The sequence below is a fragment of the Cololabis saira genome, chromosome 2 (assembly GCF_033807715.1).
Source record: "Cololabis saira isolate AMF1-May2022 chromosome 2, fColSai1.1, whole genome shotgun sequence".
Classification (NCBI taxonomy): domain Eukaryota; kingdom Metazoa; phylum Chordata; class Actinopteri; order Beloniformes; family Belonidae; genus Cololabis; species Cololabis saira.
In genome coordinates, this window is record NC_084588.1 from 40688273 (window position 1) to 40707230 (window position 18958).

General features: G+C 41.4%; 1 protein-coding gene across 2 annotated transcripts in view; it reads right to left on the reverse strand.

The window, feature by feature from the left end:
• Nucleotides 1-18958, reverse strand: part of LOC133463827 (transcription initiation factor TFIID subunit 4-like) — a 124841-nt gene that overhangs the window by 21075 nt on the left and 84808 nt on the right. For both annotated transcript variants that reach the window (XM_061745576.1, XM_061745569.1), the window contains one exon: nt 7016-7138. In XM_061745576.1, the coding sequence (XP_061601560.1) occupies nt 7016-7138 (123 nt within the window). The remainder of the gene's footprint in view (nt 1-7015; nt 7139-18958) is intronic.

Genomic DNA, 18958 nt, shown 5'->3' on the forward strand with positions numbered 1-18958 from the left:
AACCACTCTGGAAACCGAAACCCTGGCTCCTTTGTGTCCGCACTGAAAATGCTGAATTGCCTTGAGATGTGAAGTCAAACTAACATTACGATTTCTTGGTGTTGTGAAACCAAAAGCAGTTACTCTGTGCCCTCCCAAATAATATCTATGGAGTATGTAGAGAATGTGGAGAATGGGAATCCCTGAGCTTCATTACGTTCTGATTTAAGTTGTGATAAAGTTATACTTCTGATCATATCAGGAATGAACCTTTATGACAAAATAAATGAGTAAACTCTGTATCTAACTGGCTGTTAAAGTCAATGCACCCAGTGGATTTAAAAAAAAAAGAGGAAAAGCCTCCATTTGGTTAACAGCAAAACTAAAGAAAGAAGGTTTAGTTAGCCATCGTTTCCATCAAAGATGTCCACTGTGTGTGGTATACAGTACTCGAGTTGAGGGGGGATGAAATAAAAACGGTCCAAATCATCCCCCTGTAAAACTGCCATCCCCCATTTCCATCCCTTATGTCATTTCATCAATGAATGTGGTTTTACTGCTATTTTAACATTTAGAGTCATCACCAGAAAAATAACACCAGAAAAATAACTTATTTGACAATTTTCACCTGTTTCAAGTAAATTTTCACTTGAAATAAGTAGAAAAAATCTGCCAATGGGACAAGATTTATCTTCTCATTACAAGCAATAAAATCTTGTTCCACATGCAGATTTTTCTACTTATTTTAAGTAAAAATCTACTTGAAACAGGTGAAAATTGTTGTTTTTTCCAGTGATGAGTCTTGTTTTAAGTGTAATGAGATTTTTTTTTACTAAAATGAGACATTTTAACTAGAAATAAGACAAAAATTCTTGTTAAGATTTTGAGTTTTTGCAGTGATCCATTTTATTTATCCTGTGAAGGACAGAGGTATATTGATAAGTTCAGAAAACTGTTTTTTATTTTTGTGTTTTGATGTATTTGATGTAAGCCCAGTGGATATTTAAAGCTTACAGAAGGCTGCAGAATTGGGGGCTATTATTTGTAATATATTATATTATTTGTAATATATTATTTGTAATCAGCACAAATTATCTGTCCCCATATGATAAAATCCACCATCCCCCCTGATTTTCTTTTACAACTCGAGTACTGGTGGTATAAGTACAAAATAAGGCACACCAGGGGGTGTTAACGTTGGGTGAGCTCAGCAATGCATCTAATCGACCAACCAGCAAACACGCAGGACTTTCAAACTGAATCCTAACCTGGATCGACTCGGCAGAAAAAAGGCAAAAAATATGAAAAGGAGAAAGAGATGAGGGGGCGGAGCTAGCGTTTTCCCCCATGCTGTCCCTTCTACCAGCTCGCAGTTGGCCTATCTCCTCCTTAACCAAACAGCCTGGTTGGTCCGAGTCCTCTGAGTCCCTGCAACCCCCTCCAGCACCGGAACCCTCTTACTCTGAGAGCTTCCTGTTTGTCTGGTTGAAGACCTGGCCATTTTACTCCCAGGCGGCGGCGGCACATAGGGAGGGACAGCAGAAAGAGGAGGGGTGGGCGAAGGAGAAAAGCACAAGACCGAAGGACAGAGGGGAGGTTGGCGGGTAAAAGGCGAAGGGAGAGACACTGAACACTCCCGAGTTGGGATTGATTTACTTCATTAACCGAGATTACAAGTTTAACTTACAAACCAGAGGTCAAAATTTCTCATTAACAAGGGGACCGTGGAGAACCTCAGGGCTTAGAGACCACTCTTATTACTGACTACACATTTCAATCTGTCTTTGATGTTCTATGTCTGCCTTTCTACCCCCTCTTTCCCCCTCCTATTTTTTGGCAGCGAGGTTGATTTTAATTGTAGCTATAGAACAGAGCATAGTTTGCCTGTAAGCCAGCCTCCACATCTGTAGTGAGTGCAGCTTTAGTGATATTGGGTGCAGTCCATAGCTCGGGGCTAATTTTAATGGTCCCCCCCCCCCCCCTCCCTCCCCCTTCCCCCTCCTTCATTGGAGACTCAGATTGTTTTCCACGTGATTCCTGTTAATTTAGCTGGAGGAAAGGGCATCAGTTTTCCTTGTGCTTTTCCCCCCATCTCTCCCCATGCCTCTCACTCTATTGCCTCACTCCTTCTTTCTGATCTACAGCCTCAAAGAAAGAAGGTGAAATGAATTCAAATGGAAAAATAGACTCACGCTCACGATTAAATCGCTCACCTAGCTTTGTCCCTAACGCTGCGCCTGGCCGAGACAGATAGGAGAAAGTCGGTGCGGCTGGATAAACGGCGGAAACCTGGCTGCTTGTTGTCGCTTTTACATCAACAAACAAAGCTGTGCCTCTGATGTGATAAGTGGCCTAAGTGCTCGGATGATAACTCGGAGTTCATTAATGTGTCAAAGATGTTTCATGGGCATGTTAAACACTGCAGGACAATGTGCATCAAGGTAGACTTTACATCTCAGAGCCTTTATTGCTAACCTTGTGTGTGCAGAGGAGTCTCCATCTGCGTCTCGTACGCTAACAAAACAGCAGCTGTGCAATTCAGACAAGATCTGCCAAAATAACAGGTACGTTCAAAAATCAATGATGGGAAATGAAACTGTAAAGTCTTCACATCATGTTAAATGTGTGAAAGGACCAAATATAATAGGTTTGATTGAGAAATCCTCGTGGCCATGACTAAATCTGACAGTCTCTCTGCTCTTCTAGACTCACTGAGCACATCCATCTTTGTTTGTTTTTTTTAACATCCACTCAGTGGTGGACAGTAACGGAGTAAATTTACTTGAGTACTGTACTTAAGTACATATCCAGAGGATTTGTACTTTACTTGAGTATTAGATTTCTTTGGTACTTATTACTCTTACTTGAATACATTTCCAAGAAAAAATATTTTTACTTTTACTCGAGTAAATTTCTAGGAAGGCTGAAAAGTACTCGTTACTTTCAGGTCTGCTCTTTTTTCTTCTCCCCTAAAATCCTATTGGACACAAGCTGTTTTTGTCAAAGGAGGAGACCTATCACAGTGCACGCTCTCCACTGGGATGTACGTAAAGCGGAAATACGTCAAGCCTCCTCAAAACGATACCCCCAAAGTAGCCTGCAACAATTAATTTAGAAAAAGTATAGTAATTTACTGATGTGGAAAATAAGAAATTTACTCTTACTCTTACTTAAAGTAAATTTAAAAGCATTTACTTTTGGATACTTAAGTACCTTTAAAAGCAAGTACTTTTCTACTCTTACTCGAGTAATATTTTGACTGAGCTACTTTTACTTGTAACGGAGTAAATTTTGACCAGTAGTATTTGTACTCTTACTCAAGTACTGGGGTCAAGTACTCTGTCCACCTCTTACAAATCCCCATGAACTTAAATAGAAAGAAGTGGATATAGATAAGAGCTCGATGGACAGTTTATAAATGTTGTTATGGCTGAAGAGGAACTTCAAACCAAACATGGCACACAATTTAAACGAGTAGCTGTAAAAACTTCATTTACGGGTCAGTGCCAGCCGCAAATCACATAAAAGAATTAATGATGATCCCTTTTTTTTTTCCCTAATGGATGAAAAGTTCAAGTAAGGGAGTAGGAATAAGTTAGCGCTGTCCCAGTGGCTCGACTGGTGCTGGATACAGTTCGTCCAAACCAAATCAAACCATTAGCGTCGTATTGGACAAGTCCATTATAAAACAATAAACAAAGAACAACAGAAATGGGATATTGAGCAATTACAGATACATTTTTAATACTGAGGATTCACTCTTTTATTATTCTGAGGAGGATCTCCAGCAAAACCAAGAGAGTCCACCTCTTTAAAACTGTCAATCAGGGCCTTAAACACATTTCCTGTGCTCCAGCGGTCCGCACACTAATATAATTTAATCTTTAATGTTTAAATCACTTTCAAATCTGTTAAACTTGAGTCCTGAAAGTCTTCAGGACTTCCTCCTCGACTGGGTGATGTAGAGCTGGCGAGCTCTGGGTGCTCCATCTTTGCAGGCTCCCGGAAGTTGACCAATCAGAGGAGGAGGGAGGAGGGCTTTAAATAGCCCAGAGCTAATCATATATTGCCTGTTTCAGCCGGAGGCTCGACCGAGGCGTTATGAGTTAAATAAAGATTTTATTTTTAACTGTGAATCATTCAGAGCGACTCTCGAGATCTTCATCCCAGAATGAAAATATAAAACTAGAGAAGAGAAGATGTCGTTTTTGAAAGGCTTGTGTGTGGTAGGTGAGGGTTTTAGCTGTAGGACCACTGAGCTTTAGGCGGCGTTGCGGTGTGTGTGTTTCCGGGGGGGCCGTATGCAGTAACCCACCACCGGGGCAACAGCAGACCCTCTCCAGCCAGCCTACCAGCAGACCCAGCCAGTGGCTTTTTGGGACTAATCTGCCCCGCGGAGCCCTGTAAGACGTCTTTTGTTACCTCCTGCAGACTAGATCTGGCTAGAGACGGACTCTCCAGTCTTGACTGGCTATCACTTTCACAGCCCGTGGCCATCCACATCCAGGCACAGACCCAAGTCCTGCAGAGCCGCCATCAAATTAAAGCCGGGTAAAGGAGGGGGGGGATTGGGCAGAGAGGGGGGGAACAGAACAAAACTGTGTCACCTGAATTCCCTCACTGTGCAAACAAGTAAAGAAGCGGTGTGACTCGGCAAAAAAAAAAAACACACAAAAAAAAAAAAGAAAGAGTGAAGAAGATTTCAACAGGAGCTCTGCCTCTCAGTGAACAGAACAGGATCTCAACAAGGCCATTATCCGGCTCCTAATTTGAGCTCTGGCAAAGCACTGAAGGGCTGCCTTTGTCTGGGATTAATGCGTAAAGCTCAGGATGCGATGTCAGAGGGAAATAATCAGCGTGGGCCCTTCATAACGTTGGCTGCTTGTGCTCCTGGCCAGGGCCCCCGGCTCATTTCTGTGGAGATGAAATCTATGACAAGCCCCTCAGTGAAGCTGAGAGCAGGCAACAGTCCAGTAACACCCACAGGCCTCCAGGCATCCTGTGACCCCCTTAGAAAAGTCACATTCACTTTGCTCTGGAGAAGGGAAAGAGAACGCCGCGAGGGCTTCCAGCCCATGTGAAATGAAGAAATGTGAGGAGGTGAAAACGAAGTGAAAATAAGTTAAGATTCCTCCTCCGCCCCCTCTGCAATAACTCCAGAGGAGGGGCGCACGATGACTTCACTTCATTTCATTATGCCTTCTAATAAAACACATAGAGGACATTAAAAAAAAGGACAAAAAAAAGAGCAGAAAATATAGAGTAAAAACATATGCATAATGTTTATTTATGTTTATGTTGTGTAACAATATTTCGGGAACCAGTTTAAGAAAGAAGCTTTTTCTTTATGCAGCAGAAGGTCGCAGGCTAATACCCATCAGGGTAAAACATTCTGAAAGAGGTTGGCACTGTATTCAAGGACCAGAAGTAATGCTTTTATTTTGTTATTTATGCTTTTTTACCGGGTGCATTACTATGCTCCTCTGCAGCACGCTGCTGCTAAGCCAAGGATGTGAAGATGCAACTCGATAAGCAGGTTATTAAAATGACCAATTGACATTCAAAATTCAGGCTTATTTTAGACTCATCATATTTAAAGAGGAATATGTGGAATTTAAATGTTTCCTCTGGTGCCCGGAGGAAAATGTGACTTGCTACAGCAACTGTGCATGACTTCATGGATAACCGTGTGCTGGAGAAATGTGATACTTCAGCCGTTGCTCATGGAACCTCAAACAAGAGACGGTTCTTTGTAACTACAGCTTAATTAAAAGCAGACTGAGCAAGTCACATGGAAGCATGCTACCGTGCTTCTTGTAACACAGATATTTCCTTTCATCTATTTCACATTTGCTGACTTATACCGTGTGGGGGGGGGGACTTTTCCACATATTGTTAAACTTAGTTAATATCCAACCGTTGTTGGAAGTGTGGCATCAGGAGCTAAATAGGTATAAGAACTAAAATCAAATGTTTGATGGTTAGACCCGTAAAGAACTGTGCTCTCAAAGCAAATATTCTCCCTGCTGCCTCTGTAAAACAATACGAACACGTTTTTAAATTGGTGATTTCAAATTAAAGCAGCTTCAGTCATCCATTAACAGAAATACAAGCAACTAGTTGGTTTGGAGGACGGCACATCGTGTCTCACGGCTCCACGAGCAGATCAATTCAGTGTGAGTCGGAGTGTCAAGCGTGAAGAAAATATGCATCTATTCAGTAGCTTCTTAGCCAAATACAAACATGAAGACATGCACAGGTGATCCAAAACGATATGACCCCCGCGGCACAATTCGCCAGGGTAAATTAAATTACACCTGAGAGGAGTGTTTGAACAGAACCCCGTGTACCGTACGCGCACGGGCCGTGCCACGAAGGAGGAAACCTTCCTACAAACGGCCGCTGCAATTCTGGACATTTTGATACGTCTGAGAAAGCATGAAATTTGCCAAATTAATTTTTTCCTCATAAAATCAGCATGAAATGCCGTGACAATGACAGTGTCTTTTTGTGTTTTTCTTTCCCTTTTCGGTCCTTCGGTTTATGAAAAATGCTTTTACTTTGAAGTGCTCAGATTCAGCATCGAAAATTAAAGTTTACAGGCGCTTCAACAAACCGGGCTGCAACTGGTGCTGCAAACCACATCAGTCTCTGCAAGTGCAGTGACTCACTCAAAGCTGCCCGACAAACAAAGGATCCTTTTGTTTTAAAGCTTATATACTCACAAATATACTTACAATACTTGTAACACTTTGCAGAAGGCAAAGCTATCGTGCCTTTAGTTGCAAATGTGTTATTAGATACACCAATGAGGTCATTATCACACAATCGTCCTGCTGTGCTCGACTTCTACTTCATGAGATGCTGAAGAAAATAATCTGTGAAATCCAAATGGATGGCCCGTCTTTTTCCTTAAGAGAATGTTGATGCAGATATTAGTGAAACTAATGGGTCAGATTCAAAAAAGAAAACCAACAACAGCGCCTGATAAAGAACTTTAAGAAGAAGGAAACCATGGTGTCTCTGCGGCTGTTACCTCGGTTCCTGATGGCGTCGCCCCCGGTGAGTCCACTTTACGTTTTTTCCGGGGTCCGATGGCAGCTAGTGCTGTGAGGTTGGCGTCTCGCTGCCTCATCTGGGCCAGTTCTTGTTGTTGCATCTAGTGAACAGACGACACAAAGATCAGAAAAATTACCTGCTATGTTATAATTGACATCCTGATGACGCGTGCAAGAATCATGCCCAAGATCCAAATTAGGGCTGTTCGATTTTGCCCAAAAATAAAATCTCGATTTTTTTCTCTCAAAATCCGATTTTCGATTACAATTACGATTATTTTGTGAATTGACAAAAGGCAAAGAAATTATTTCAAATATGCTGTTTTTTTATTGAACATTTGCCCCATTGGGCTTTAAGTGCAAACTTTGCTCTTATTAAACCAAAAATGAATGAATAAAGTGCAAAACTCTGTAAAATAAGTTGAAAAAAGTTTTAAAAAATATAATAAAATATAAAGTTTTATCTCTGAAAAAAAAAATCAGCAAATCAGCACTTGCAAACATACAGTAAGTTATATTTCCAATTAAATAAAACAAGACATTTTCTAATTAAACTAAACTGGGCATGCTAAATAATAATGCAACCCATGAAGGAGGTAGAGGTGTGTAATGGGGCACTTGTCGCAGGTATTGAGAGGTATTTCCATCAATCATTAATATGTGTGCAGACAAGGTAAAAAAATAAATAAATAAAAAAAAAAAGCGAAAAATCGATTTTACGATTTTCATGTTTTAACATCGTTCTAATTACATAATCGCGATTACGATTTAAAATCGATTAATTGAACAGCCCTAATCCAAATAGAACAATAAAGTGGCCTAATGATAATCTTGTTTATAATATCTTTAGTTAAGATTATTTGCTTTACTTCTTAACTCATAAATATTGCATTTTCCAAGTATATCAATAAAATGATGATCTACCGGCACACAGGGACCCCGGATTTGACATTTTACATGAGTGTCTTTGTTTGTTTGGTATTGACACCTTAACAGCCAAAGCCGTCACCTCCACCTGGTGGTAATAAAATCAGCAAAGCAGAAGTAAGATCACATTTTAACAAAGAACCAGAGCTAACGTACCCTGTCGTAGTTTGTGAGCAGAACAGAACAACACAGTTTGTCATGAACAGACCTTCTCTCAAATATCGTGTTAGTGTGTGTTTGTGCACTTTCACGTGGTTCTGTTGGGATTTTTGCAGTTTCTGATGTATGAGAGTGTGTGTGTGTGTGTGTGGAGGGGGGGGACTGCCAAAGGTAATGTCATGTCTCGCTGCAGGGCTGAGGGGGAGCCCAGCATCGCTAGGAGCTGCCCTTTCTATTGGGCAGAGGTGTGAGGGCCTGGGGCCATGGCACAGAGGGTGCCAGCACTCCCTCCAACATGCAAACACATTGTACACACACGCACACAAACACACACACAGGCACACACACGTGCCTATCAATCCTGGCCACAGCAGAGGGAATGCCTACCCACCAGCCTGCGTGCCTGCCTGCCTGCCTGCTGGGGAGAGAGGCCTGGGCTGGAGCGAACAGGGACAATCAATGTGCGCCTTGATGTCTTTCATGTTCTTTTATGTTGTCTCTCAGCGTGCGCTCGCTGGGTGCTGCTCTTTGTGTGAGGCATGCATGTTGTCTGATCAGGGGAAAATTTCATGTTACTTTCAGATGGCGCTCTGTAAAAGGTTGCTTTGGTGTACAAAGTCTGATCTAAAATGTGCATGCAGTTGACTCTGATTTTTAGCGAAAACCCCGCTGGCAAGGCATGCCCTTTAGGGTGTTGCCACTTCACATTTAACACGGCGGAACTGTTGAAAGATTCAAACGCGCTGACAAAGATGGGGAAATAACAGCAGCTGCATACATAAAATATGTTTACTTATCCTTTCTGCAATGAATGGTGGCGAAAATATGCATCTAGTTACAACAAAGATTAGATTAAAGAAATACACGCGTGAAGTAAATCCATGTCTCGAGTACAAAACGCTATACAAATCTACAAATAGGCCACACAAGACAGAAAGCAGGAATATTAGCTAGATGATCGTCCGTATTAGACGACACTTGGACGTCTCCAGGCCTGATGTTCAACAACCGCACTCCAAAAGTGTGCAACGGAGCAGGATAGAGAGGGTGAAAGGTCCACTATCTCATCGATGGCACCAGGGTGCCGGCATCTCTGGCTGGCAGTTGGCACCATGCATGGGCTCCCAGCGCCCTCAGCAACTGCCTGCGTTTTCAGATTTATGACTACATGACAAATGCAGACTTCATTTTGCCATCTGCAAGCCCCCAGTCTGCGTTCCCAGGCTGTGAAAGTGTCCGCCATGACACTGGGGAGACTGGTTTCTGATTTGGCTCTAGCGCCACCATGCAGACCCACATTTCAACTACCAATAGTTTTGAACATTTACATTAAGACTGTGATCAGATCTCGAGATTTGGGTCGATTGTTGCTCGTGTTTTGGTCGGCTCCATGTCGGTTTTGTGCCTTGTTTGTGGTTTTTGTTGCAGATTTCCAGTGCTTGACGTGTGCCTCCATGTGTTCTTGCTTCCTGGATTGGCAGTGGATACCCCCCCCCCCCCCAAAAAAAAAAAAAAAAAAATTCACTGTGTTTGTATGTGTATGTATGCATATATATATGTATATGTGTATATATATTAAATATAGTAATAATGAACATGTATATGCCTTTGATTTTTACCGGCATGGTATCAATCATTAATATGTGTGCAGACAAGGTAAAAAATAAAAAAAAAGAACATTTACATTAAGTGTGTTCTTCCATTACATCTAATTAAGTCCCCAGCTCTGTGTATTTTGGGTTTGTTGCCAGACAATATCACTGTGACTGGAAGACAGAGATTATGGGTACGTTTGGCAACTACAACTGGATGTAGAATAATCTTGAGACACTGGAAGTCATCTGCTATGTGTAGTTTTAAGGAATGGAGTGAACTAATGTGTAGAATGGCTACGTTTGAACGGGTCACTTACAGAGTAATGGGGAGAGAGGATATCTTAATAGAGGGGATGTCTGATTAATTATGTGGCACTTGAGGTAATAGAAGTTATTGGTCAATTTAAGGGTCAAATGTATATTAGATGTAAGGCACATGTTTGTTTTTTGTATTTTTGTATGTTTTTATTTAAAAGAGGACAGTGAACATCATGTATGTTTATAATTTTGTGATGATAAATTTGTTCCGTCGCAAAAATATATATATATAAAAAAAAAGCATGTTCTTCCAGACACACTCAGGCGGTCAAATACTATGAACTAATATGAACAGTAGTTACCAAAGCGTGAGTCACATTTCTTTGTTTATCTCTAACAGAACTTGTCTGTTTGGTCGGATTAGCGCTATTGCTGCATGGATTGTATTTTCCTCGCAACTTCCTCTGTAACTTTTTCTTGAAAATTAGTGATGCTGCAAATGCAGCAACCTCTCTGTACAGTCACGACTACGCTGTCACCAACGTTAAGCGGTTGTGCTTCAGTCATTGACAATAACTAGGCAAAGGTCAGCTTTGTGCTATCCGATTCCAAGGTAGGGCAAGATGAGACGTTATGTGGCGACAGAGATGGAGAAACTGGGCACGTGTGCTCTGATCTGGGTTGTGATAGCAAAGTCCTCTGTAAAATTGCTCAGTAAATTACATATTTGTAGACAGTGATCACACCAAAGAACATGGGAGGGTTGGCATATGTGTTGGGAGCTTTTGATTTGTTTGTTCCAGCAGAAAGCCAAATATACGCTCTAAAGCAGAGAAAGCCCCCTTTAAGTGATGTTAGTAGTCTGCATCAAAACGTGAAAAAAGGGTTTTAAGCCCTTCCAACGGGAAAACATATGCAACGTACTAAAATGTGCAGCCAGTGCTCCGAAGATGCTCGCCTGACTGTTGCCAACATTAATGCAGTTCCTGTGTGATATAATTCTGCAATAATGAGGATCTTTTGGCAGATAAATTGGCCTACTTAAAGTAAAGTTTATTGGGAATCAGTTTTATCCCCAATGGTGTCATTTTTCTTTGGCCGGTACATTTTATTCCAAGATTCACCCAAGAAAGATAATTGAAGCAGTTTTGTCTATTCATATAATTACTAACTTCCTCTGTAACATTTTCTTGAAAATTAGTGATGCTGCAAATGCAGCAACCTCTCTGTACAGTCACGACTACGCTGTCACCAAGGTTAAGCGGTTGCGCTTCAGTCATTGACAATAACTAGGCAAAGGTCACCACTCAGTCGTCCCGTACGAGCAGAATAACCAGCTGGCTGGTTGCATAGATTTGCCAGCTCCAATCAATGATATCGCAAAACTCTCCGCCGTTCTAAAGTCATCTAAATACCAGTGCTTCCAGTCCGCCTCTCTGCCCTTTCAAAGCAGGGAAGTGGGAATTGTAAAGTCATATTATTAACAAAGGTCAAGAGATGTAGAACAGAGAATGGACCTGTAGCTTTGTCACAAAAAAGGGATTCAGTCTGAGTCCAAACAGCAGCGTTAAGTGACAACCTTATGGTAAATGTCAGAAGTGAGTGAAGACACTAATAGGTAATAATATTTTAGATGGAAATGTTTGATGTTCTAACCGATGGGGTGATTGGGGTAATTGCTTATTGATTGTAATCATTGGTAATTGTAGCCTGCAATATGTGTTTTAGTTAAACCAGCTGTCTGTTGGCTTTCAGTGAAATGCACTAAAATGTGCTAAATATTACTGAAATATTCAGGCTGTGGATATTCATTAGGTTGTTTGTTTCATGGAGAAAATGATATACTTGTTATCATTTTCTTTTTTAAGTATAAGTTTAAGTATTTTGCATTTAGTCGTATTATTGTTTATAATTTTTTCGGTTTGTATAAAACTTGTTCTTTTTTTGATTAAGGTGGTAAAGAGGTCTCAGTAATTCAGGTTAAAATATATCGTGTGAAAAGCTGGTCCAAAAACACCAAAGCTGAGACAAGCAAAACAACTGAAAATGAAGCATTAGCAATGTTATCACGAGAGATATTTGTTTCACTTGGATTGCAAAGACAAAATGAAGCGCAGATCTCAAAACAAATGAGTTTGTTTGTTTTACTAATTCATAGTTAATTAGTGACTGAACTGAAATCTACTTGTATGCATGTCATGTGAGAGCACCTTTAATGTCTTATTATTGTTTTTCCGTCACCTGTGTCTCACATGATTTATTTACAAGTCAAACTTCAAACTGTGTAACCTTAATACATGTGGAAAAACTATCTTTCACAAATGAAAAATAACATTTTTTTCTCTCTTTACAGAAGCAAGCAGGCACAAATGTCCAACGTCTCGGGAGAACTTTGCAGAGTCCTGAGCTGCAGGAGTGGTGGCCAACCTGCAGTTCTCCATCTTCTCTGTTTTTAACAAAGGCTTTTCCGCTCCACCCCACTCCCCCCGCCCTCCTCCTCCCGCCCCGAGGGGCTGCTTGCAGCCCTCCAGACGCTTACAGACAGATGTCCTTAGTAAAGCAGAACATGCTCAGCTTGACGTCACACGCAGCTATGCGGCTGTAAAGGAAGCTGGAGAGTTGTCTGCCCTGCAAAGACCACAATATGCGAGCCAGACGTTAGGTTTAAACTGATCCGTCTCGTACCCCCTGCCTGAAAAGCTTTGGCTTACACAACCGAGCAGGATGCTTCGGAGTTATACGGACGTTTGCTTTTATTTGGCCACTTACATTTCAGATAAGGGGTGGACGGCTCCAGCGGGAGTCAAATATCTTATAATGACTCCAGATTTTGCGGCACTGCTGCAGCCTTCGGGCCGAGCTACAGGACAGGACACAACCGGGAATCTACAGTACCAGAGTGTGTCATCTGTCCATAATGAAGTACAACTGGAAAACTAACAATTTAACAGAGACATATTATGCATTCATGTCTTTTCTATAAAGTTGGCAGATTTTCCGTAGCTTTTGTATCGTAACTCTGTGATATGTTTTGGAAAAATATCACAGGGATACGATACAAAAGCTCCTTTGTCAACGATGTTATTTTTCGAGGGCAGACTGAACCCCTCCACTCCACTTCATCCCTCTCTTTCACAGGGCTTGGCAGCGTTACAGCTTTGTGCTATCCGATTCCAAGGTAGGGCAAGATGAGACGTTATGTGGCGACAGAGATGGAGAAACTGGGCACGTGTGCTCTGATCTGGGGTTGTGATAGCAAAGTCCTCTGAAAAATTGCTCAGTAAATTACATATTTGTAGACTGAGATTACGCCAAAGAACATGGGAGGGTTGGCATATGTGTTGGGAGCTTTTGATTTGTTTGTTCCAGCAGAAAGCCAAATATACGCTCTAAAGCAGAGAAAGCCCCCTTTAAGTGATGTTAGTAGTCTGCATCAAAACGTGAAAAAAGGGTTTTAAGCCCTTCCAACGGGAAAACATATGCAACGTACTAAAATGTGCAGCCAGTGCTCCGAAGGTGCTTGCCTGACTGTTGCCAACATTAATGCAGTTCCTGTGTGATATAATTCTGCAATAATGAGGATCTTTTGGCAGATAAATTGGCCTACTTAAAGTAAAGTTTATTGGGAATCAGTTCTATCCCCAATGGTGTCATTTTTCTTTGGCCGGTACATTTTATTCCAAGATTCACCCAAGAAAGATAACTGAAGCAGTTTTATCTATTCATATAATAAAAATAATAATTATATTATTATTATTAACAACACTGATAATAATAATAATAATAATAATAATAATAATAATAATAATAATAATAATAATAATAATAATAATAATAATAATAATAATAATTATTATTATTATTATTATTATTATTAAATGATAATAATAATACAATAAAATAATAAAGTAATAATAATAATAATAATAAATAAATTGTATTTGGTGCCATTTATGTACAAAAGAAAGCTTGTAAGATAAACCCCATATTCTATCAAACTCATAAACTCATAAACTACATGTCGGGTTCTCACTAAATGTTAGGATTTGATATCTCCAGGGTTTTGTCCAAACATAGAGTAGAGCATCCACATGAAAGTCACTCGTTACATGCACTAACAGAAAGTCGGATTGTTGCCTTTAATCCGACCGATATTGGAGTTTTAAAAGCCATGTTTACACCTTACCCGGGGCCGAACTGAAACTCTTGAGATCAAGCTTTAAGTGCCAGATAATGCGTCCTAAGTTATTCCGGCATGTATACTGATCGATATCGATTGTCTTCTCGTGCATGTATACTTGGATTTCTCTGAACCTCCAGTTTAATCCTTAGCTAGATTGTTGCCAATAGCTTCATTTAGATGTGCATTTAACCGCACTGAGTGATATTTGTGCCCGTGCAACAGTGAACAGTGAACAGTTGACATCTGACCACAAAAGTGCCAGTTTGATACTAACCAGAGTAACGTATCTTCTGTCTTTATACAAATATATAAAGAGTAATTTATCTTCTTCGGTTGCATGACTACTTTTTCCATGAAAATCTGTGCAAAAAATTGTGCTACTGAGCACAAGACTCCTTTTCCAGAAGTCTATTGTAAAGAGGAGATTAATAGTTCAGCCATAAAGATGGAGTGTCATTAAAAAGAAAAACAATCCTGTCAGTGGGGCTGGCTATCTCAGGCTAATCTTAAAATGTTTTATTTGATTACACACCATAGTAAACATGCTACCTGCAGAACATCAGAATATAAGCCCAGCCACTGTGAGCCTTAAAGCCAGGGTTACGCACCTATTAACACAACCTTAGGCCTGTTCTTGTTTCCTGTTTTAATCCTGTAGAGCACTATAAGTTGCACAAGTTGTATGATAGTTAGTATACAAAAAGAAAGCGCTTAATTGAGTTGATGTTGTTGTTTTTGCAGTTATTTAGGATAATAGTATTAACTCTGAAACTTGATATGAAACACACAAAATCTGCACACTGATTTTACGCACTGCTCATTATTGATTATGCTGACACAATCTGGTTGGATACACACATAAAAATGCAATCTTTTACTTTAATGGAATCAAAGTTATGACTGAGCCCACTGGACTTTGATGAAAGGACAATAATTGCTTAATCAGCTATGAATCTGAGTATCAGTAACGCAGCGTGCTCCTTTGTGTCAGCGTCCCACCTCCCCACCGAAACGCGAGAGCGTCGACGTTTGCGCCTGTGTGTTTTATGTTTGTCCGTGGTCCATGCATCTCCTCCACCTGGCACCCCACATGGCCCGCATTACGTGAACATCTGTGAGCTGCATCTTGAGGCATTTCCTCATGTGAAGTGCCTGGCAGTTAGTTTGCTGCGGGGAAAGAGGGCCATTTGCAGTAACCAATCAGGTTTCACTCCTCCATCTGCACTCATACGGTGCAGAGAGACGAGCTGAGCCCCGACCCGCTAACGGGGGCAAGAACTGTGTGTTAAAACTGGACGGGGATGTGAACGGCTCCATATCCACGGGTGATGGCGTTCCTTGTTTTGTCTGTGCAGTGTATGTTCGCAGTGATGTAATTAATTCACCGTCAAAAGCACTTTGCACCGGGGAATCACTGCCAAGATCGAACCCCACGTGTTTTGTTTCCAAGTAAATGTTAAAGCTCATCACATACAGCACTTAAAACTATTTGTTTGCACCTAAGCACCGACACGGATCCCTCTGAATAACACATTTTACAACATTTGAGACTGGCGATACTCCGCCAAGAATCTCGGCACAACCTGTTCCCTTTCCTCTGAAGCCGAGTCCAGGACCAATTATTTAGAGCCTTGAGTTGCGCCTGCAGCTGAGGTCATTATACGAGTGTCACTACACTCCCCCTGCAGTTTTTCTTCATCTCCAACTTATTTGCAGGAATTAAACTATATCAATTGGCACTATTGGAAACATGTGAATAAAATAAATGCGTGTGACAGAGTTGCTGCCTGTAATAAGCATGATTCCTATAAATAATAACATTTGTATTGCACACTTTGCCGAGGAGAAGTGTTTAACAAAGGAGCTAAAACCCAGCGAGGAGCAGATCCTGATGGTGTTACACCGGAGCGGCAGGGGGAAAATGGTGATCATTAAAAATACTGCTTATCTAAGGGAAAATTTCCTACTTTAAATGTTCTCACTTTGTCTCATTCTATGCTGCCATGCTTCATCTAGCAGTCTTCTCGCCCTGTCTCGCACTTTTTTTTTTCTCTTTTTTTTAACATTTAGATTCGCCGCTCGTCACCTTCTATTGATCACACCTAATTTGCATCTAGGAAAAGATGAGAACTCAGATATTCACACTCCGAGAGAGGACGATCTCAATGATTTATTCATTTCCAAATCAAAAAAAGGAGTGAAAGGAAGGTAGATGAGAAGGGGAATCTTCACAGGCAGCAGGCGACTAGCAAGCTCTGAGGCTGGGCTCCTCTTCTCCACACCGCCCCCAGGCACATGGTGTGCAAGTCCTCCTAATTAACAAGGTGAATCATGCTGCCGCTCTCTAATTAGCCAACATGACAATCTAATGGAAACTTGCAGGCCAAGCTGGCACACTTAGCATCACCTCACAAAGGCCCCTGCTACTGTCCTTCCCATAAGACCCCCCCCCCCCCCCCTCAATAAAAAGAAAAATCCCACCTCAGCACTGAAATGCACACACACAGAAAAGGTGGTGCTCTTTGGTTCAGGTGAGTGTGTTTTTGAGAGATGTCAGAGGGAAGAAGTTAGCTGACGCGGGTGAGTTTTTCTTTTTTGTTTCTTGCTCTTCTTCCCTCTGTATGCGGTGTTTGTTGCTTAATTGAAACATGTCCTGCCTCCCTCTCACTTCTATCCCAGGAACGGGAGGCTGGCACCTCGCCACCAGCGTAGCTCAGCACGCCCAATTCCCCCGTCGCTCCAGTCCCAAGGAGTGCTCCAGCGCACAAAGAGAAAAAGTGAACCTACAGGCTTGTACAGCAAGTAGACGAGTCGCTATCTCCCTCAGAGGCGAAAAGAGAGAAAAAAAAATCTCCCTTTTTTTTTGTTGTTTTCATTCTCATTACAGCACTTTGTAATATTCGAAAACACACAGGAACACCAAAGGTACTTTTACAGCCCCATTCTATTTTTTTCTTCTAATATGTCTCCAGGTCAAAAAAGAAACTGAAGTTTAGACAACAAAGCAACAAATAAAAATAGGATTACAGTGTACTATATAGTACCCTGCATATCTTGAGGACCTGCAAAACAAACCTTTCTTATGCCATAATTAAATCAATGCTATCAACTCTTTTTTTGTGAGGTTGGAAAATATCATTAAAATTGTAGCAGATAATAAAGGCACCAGGTAAACGTATCTAAAATATAAAAAAAACTAATACATAAATGATGGTTATTCTTGAGTGGAACATGTTCATCTATCATCTGAATTGCTGCAACGCCAGTGATATTTATGTATTGTGTATCTGAGAGGCCAGAAGACAAGAACATAACAGCGATGAACTGGGACACACAGAACAGCAGGAATTCTCTTTGAAAGTCAGCACAGAGAGGGAGAGAGCAGGGAGGAGGGTAGCAGGCTTTTGCCCTGCGGCCTGCCTGCCGGGGGAGAGCGCCTCTCAGAGCAGAGCAGTTTGTGGTGGGCCAGAGGATTAGAGCCCATGGACTCACAGATACAACCTCCCTAATGAAAACTACAGGGTCGTTACATTGTCCTCCAACTCGCGGCTCTCTCCTCTTTGGGAGACTATAAAGCTCCGGCTTAGGGGTTTTACGGCGTGAGTGGATTCCAGCCTCTCCGTAACCTGGTCAGTTCAGGAGGATGCCAAGCCAATCAAGGTATATATATATATATATATATATATATATATATATATATATATATATATATATATATATATATATATTTACATACAGCACATGCAAACTAAAGCCCAGTGCATGTTGGCTTAACAAATGGCATGGGCCTAAATGATATCCAGCATTCTCTACCGTGCAGGAAATGAGACAAAACGCGCTCCCTTGGAAGAAGGAAATGCATTAGTCACGTGAATATGAGTCTAATTGGATTTACGGATTCCTTCATTCATTTTTGCACATTAAAGAAGGAAAGACAATACGTGGCTCGTATTCGGAGCCACGTAAGGTTCAAAATTGAGCGAGGGCAGAGTTAATTTGGTAGAGGTTCAAAACATTTCCAGAGAGGCTGTTGTGCCAAACGCCAAAAAAAAAAAAAAAAAAACTCTTGATGCCTGAAGAAGAACAAAATATTTGAGGAAGATTACTTATACAAAAACATTTGAGATTCCCTTTGGAGAGCTCTCAGTTTCACACGAGTCCTCTGAAATCACTCTCAGCTAGACGAGGAGTGCTGTTGCAAGGGGCATGTTAGTGTGGAGGAACGGAGGAACAAGAGGAGGAGAAGAGAGGACAATATACTCCCTCATGGTTCCTTCCCCATCATCTAAAAGTCTGCCGGTTTTTGGAAAAGCATGGGGACAACGACTGCGTCGAGTGTTTTTTAGCTTCATCCAGCGGTGCCTGGCTAAAGCCTTGGCCGCTTCCTGGCAGCGTCCCTGCGTCTTGATGCAGCCTGTGTGTTAGCGGTTCAACAGTTGCACACTAATTTCGCCTCACTGCTCTGTTTGCAACGGTCAGAAATGGCAAATTTGCTGCAAAGTTGCGGCACGTTGGAGTTAGATGCTGTCAGAGTCAAACGTGGAAAAGAGATCTCTTCCAAAGCTTGGCTTTAGTCACTTTCTGTGCCGCCGCTCTTCCTACGTGCATGACTGCAGACTCTTGAGGATTATCCTTTCAAAGTTATCTCAATCCTCCTTAAATGTTTAGTACTATTTTCCTGTCCTCCCTGCTCAGTGGAACAGCTCAGTATTAAATCAGGGTTATTCCCAGAGAGTAACATGATGGCTCAGGGGTTCAGCTCCCGACAACAGGCTCCGGGAACTTCCCCGGATCTCGCC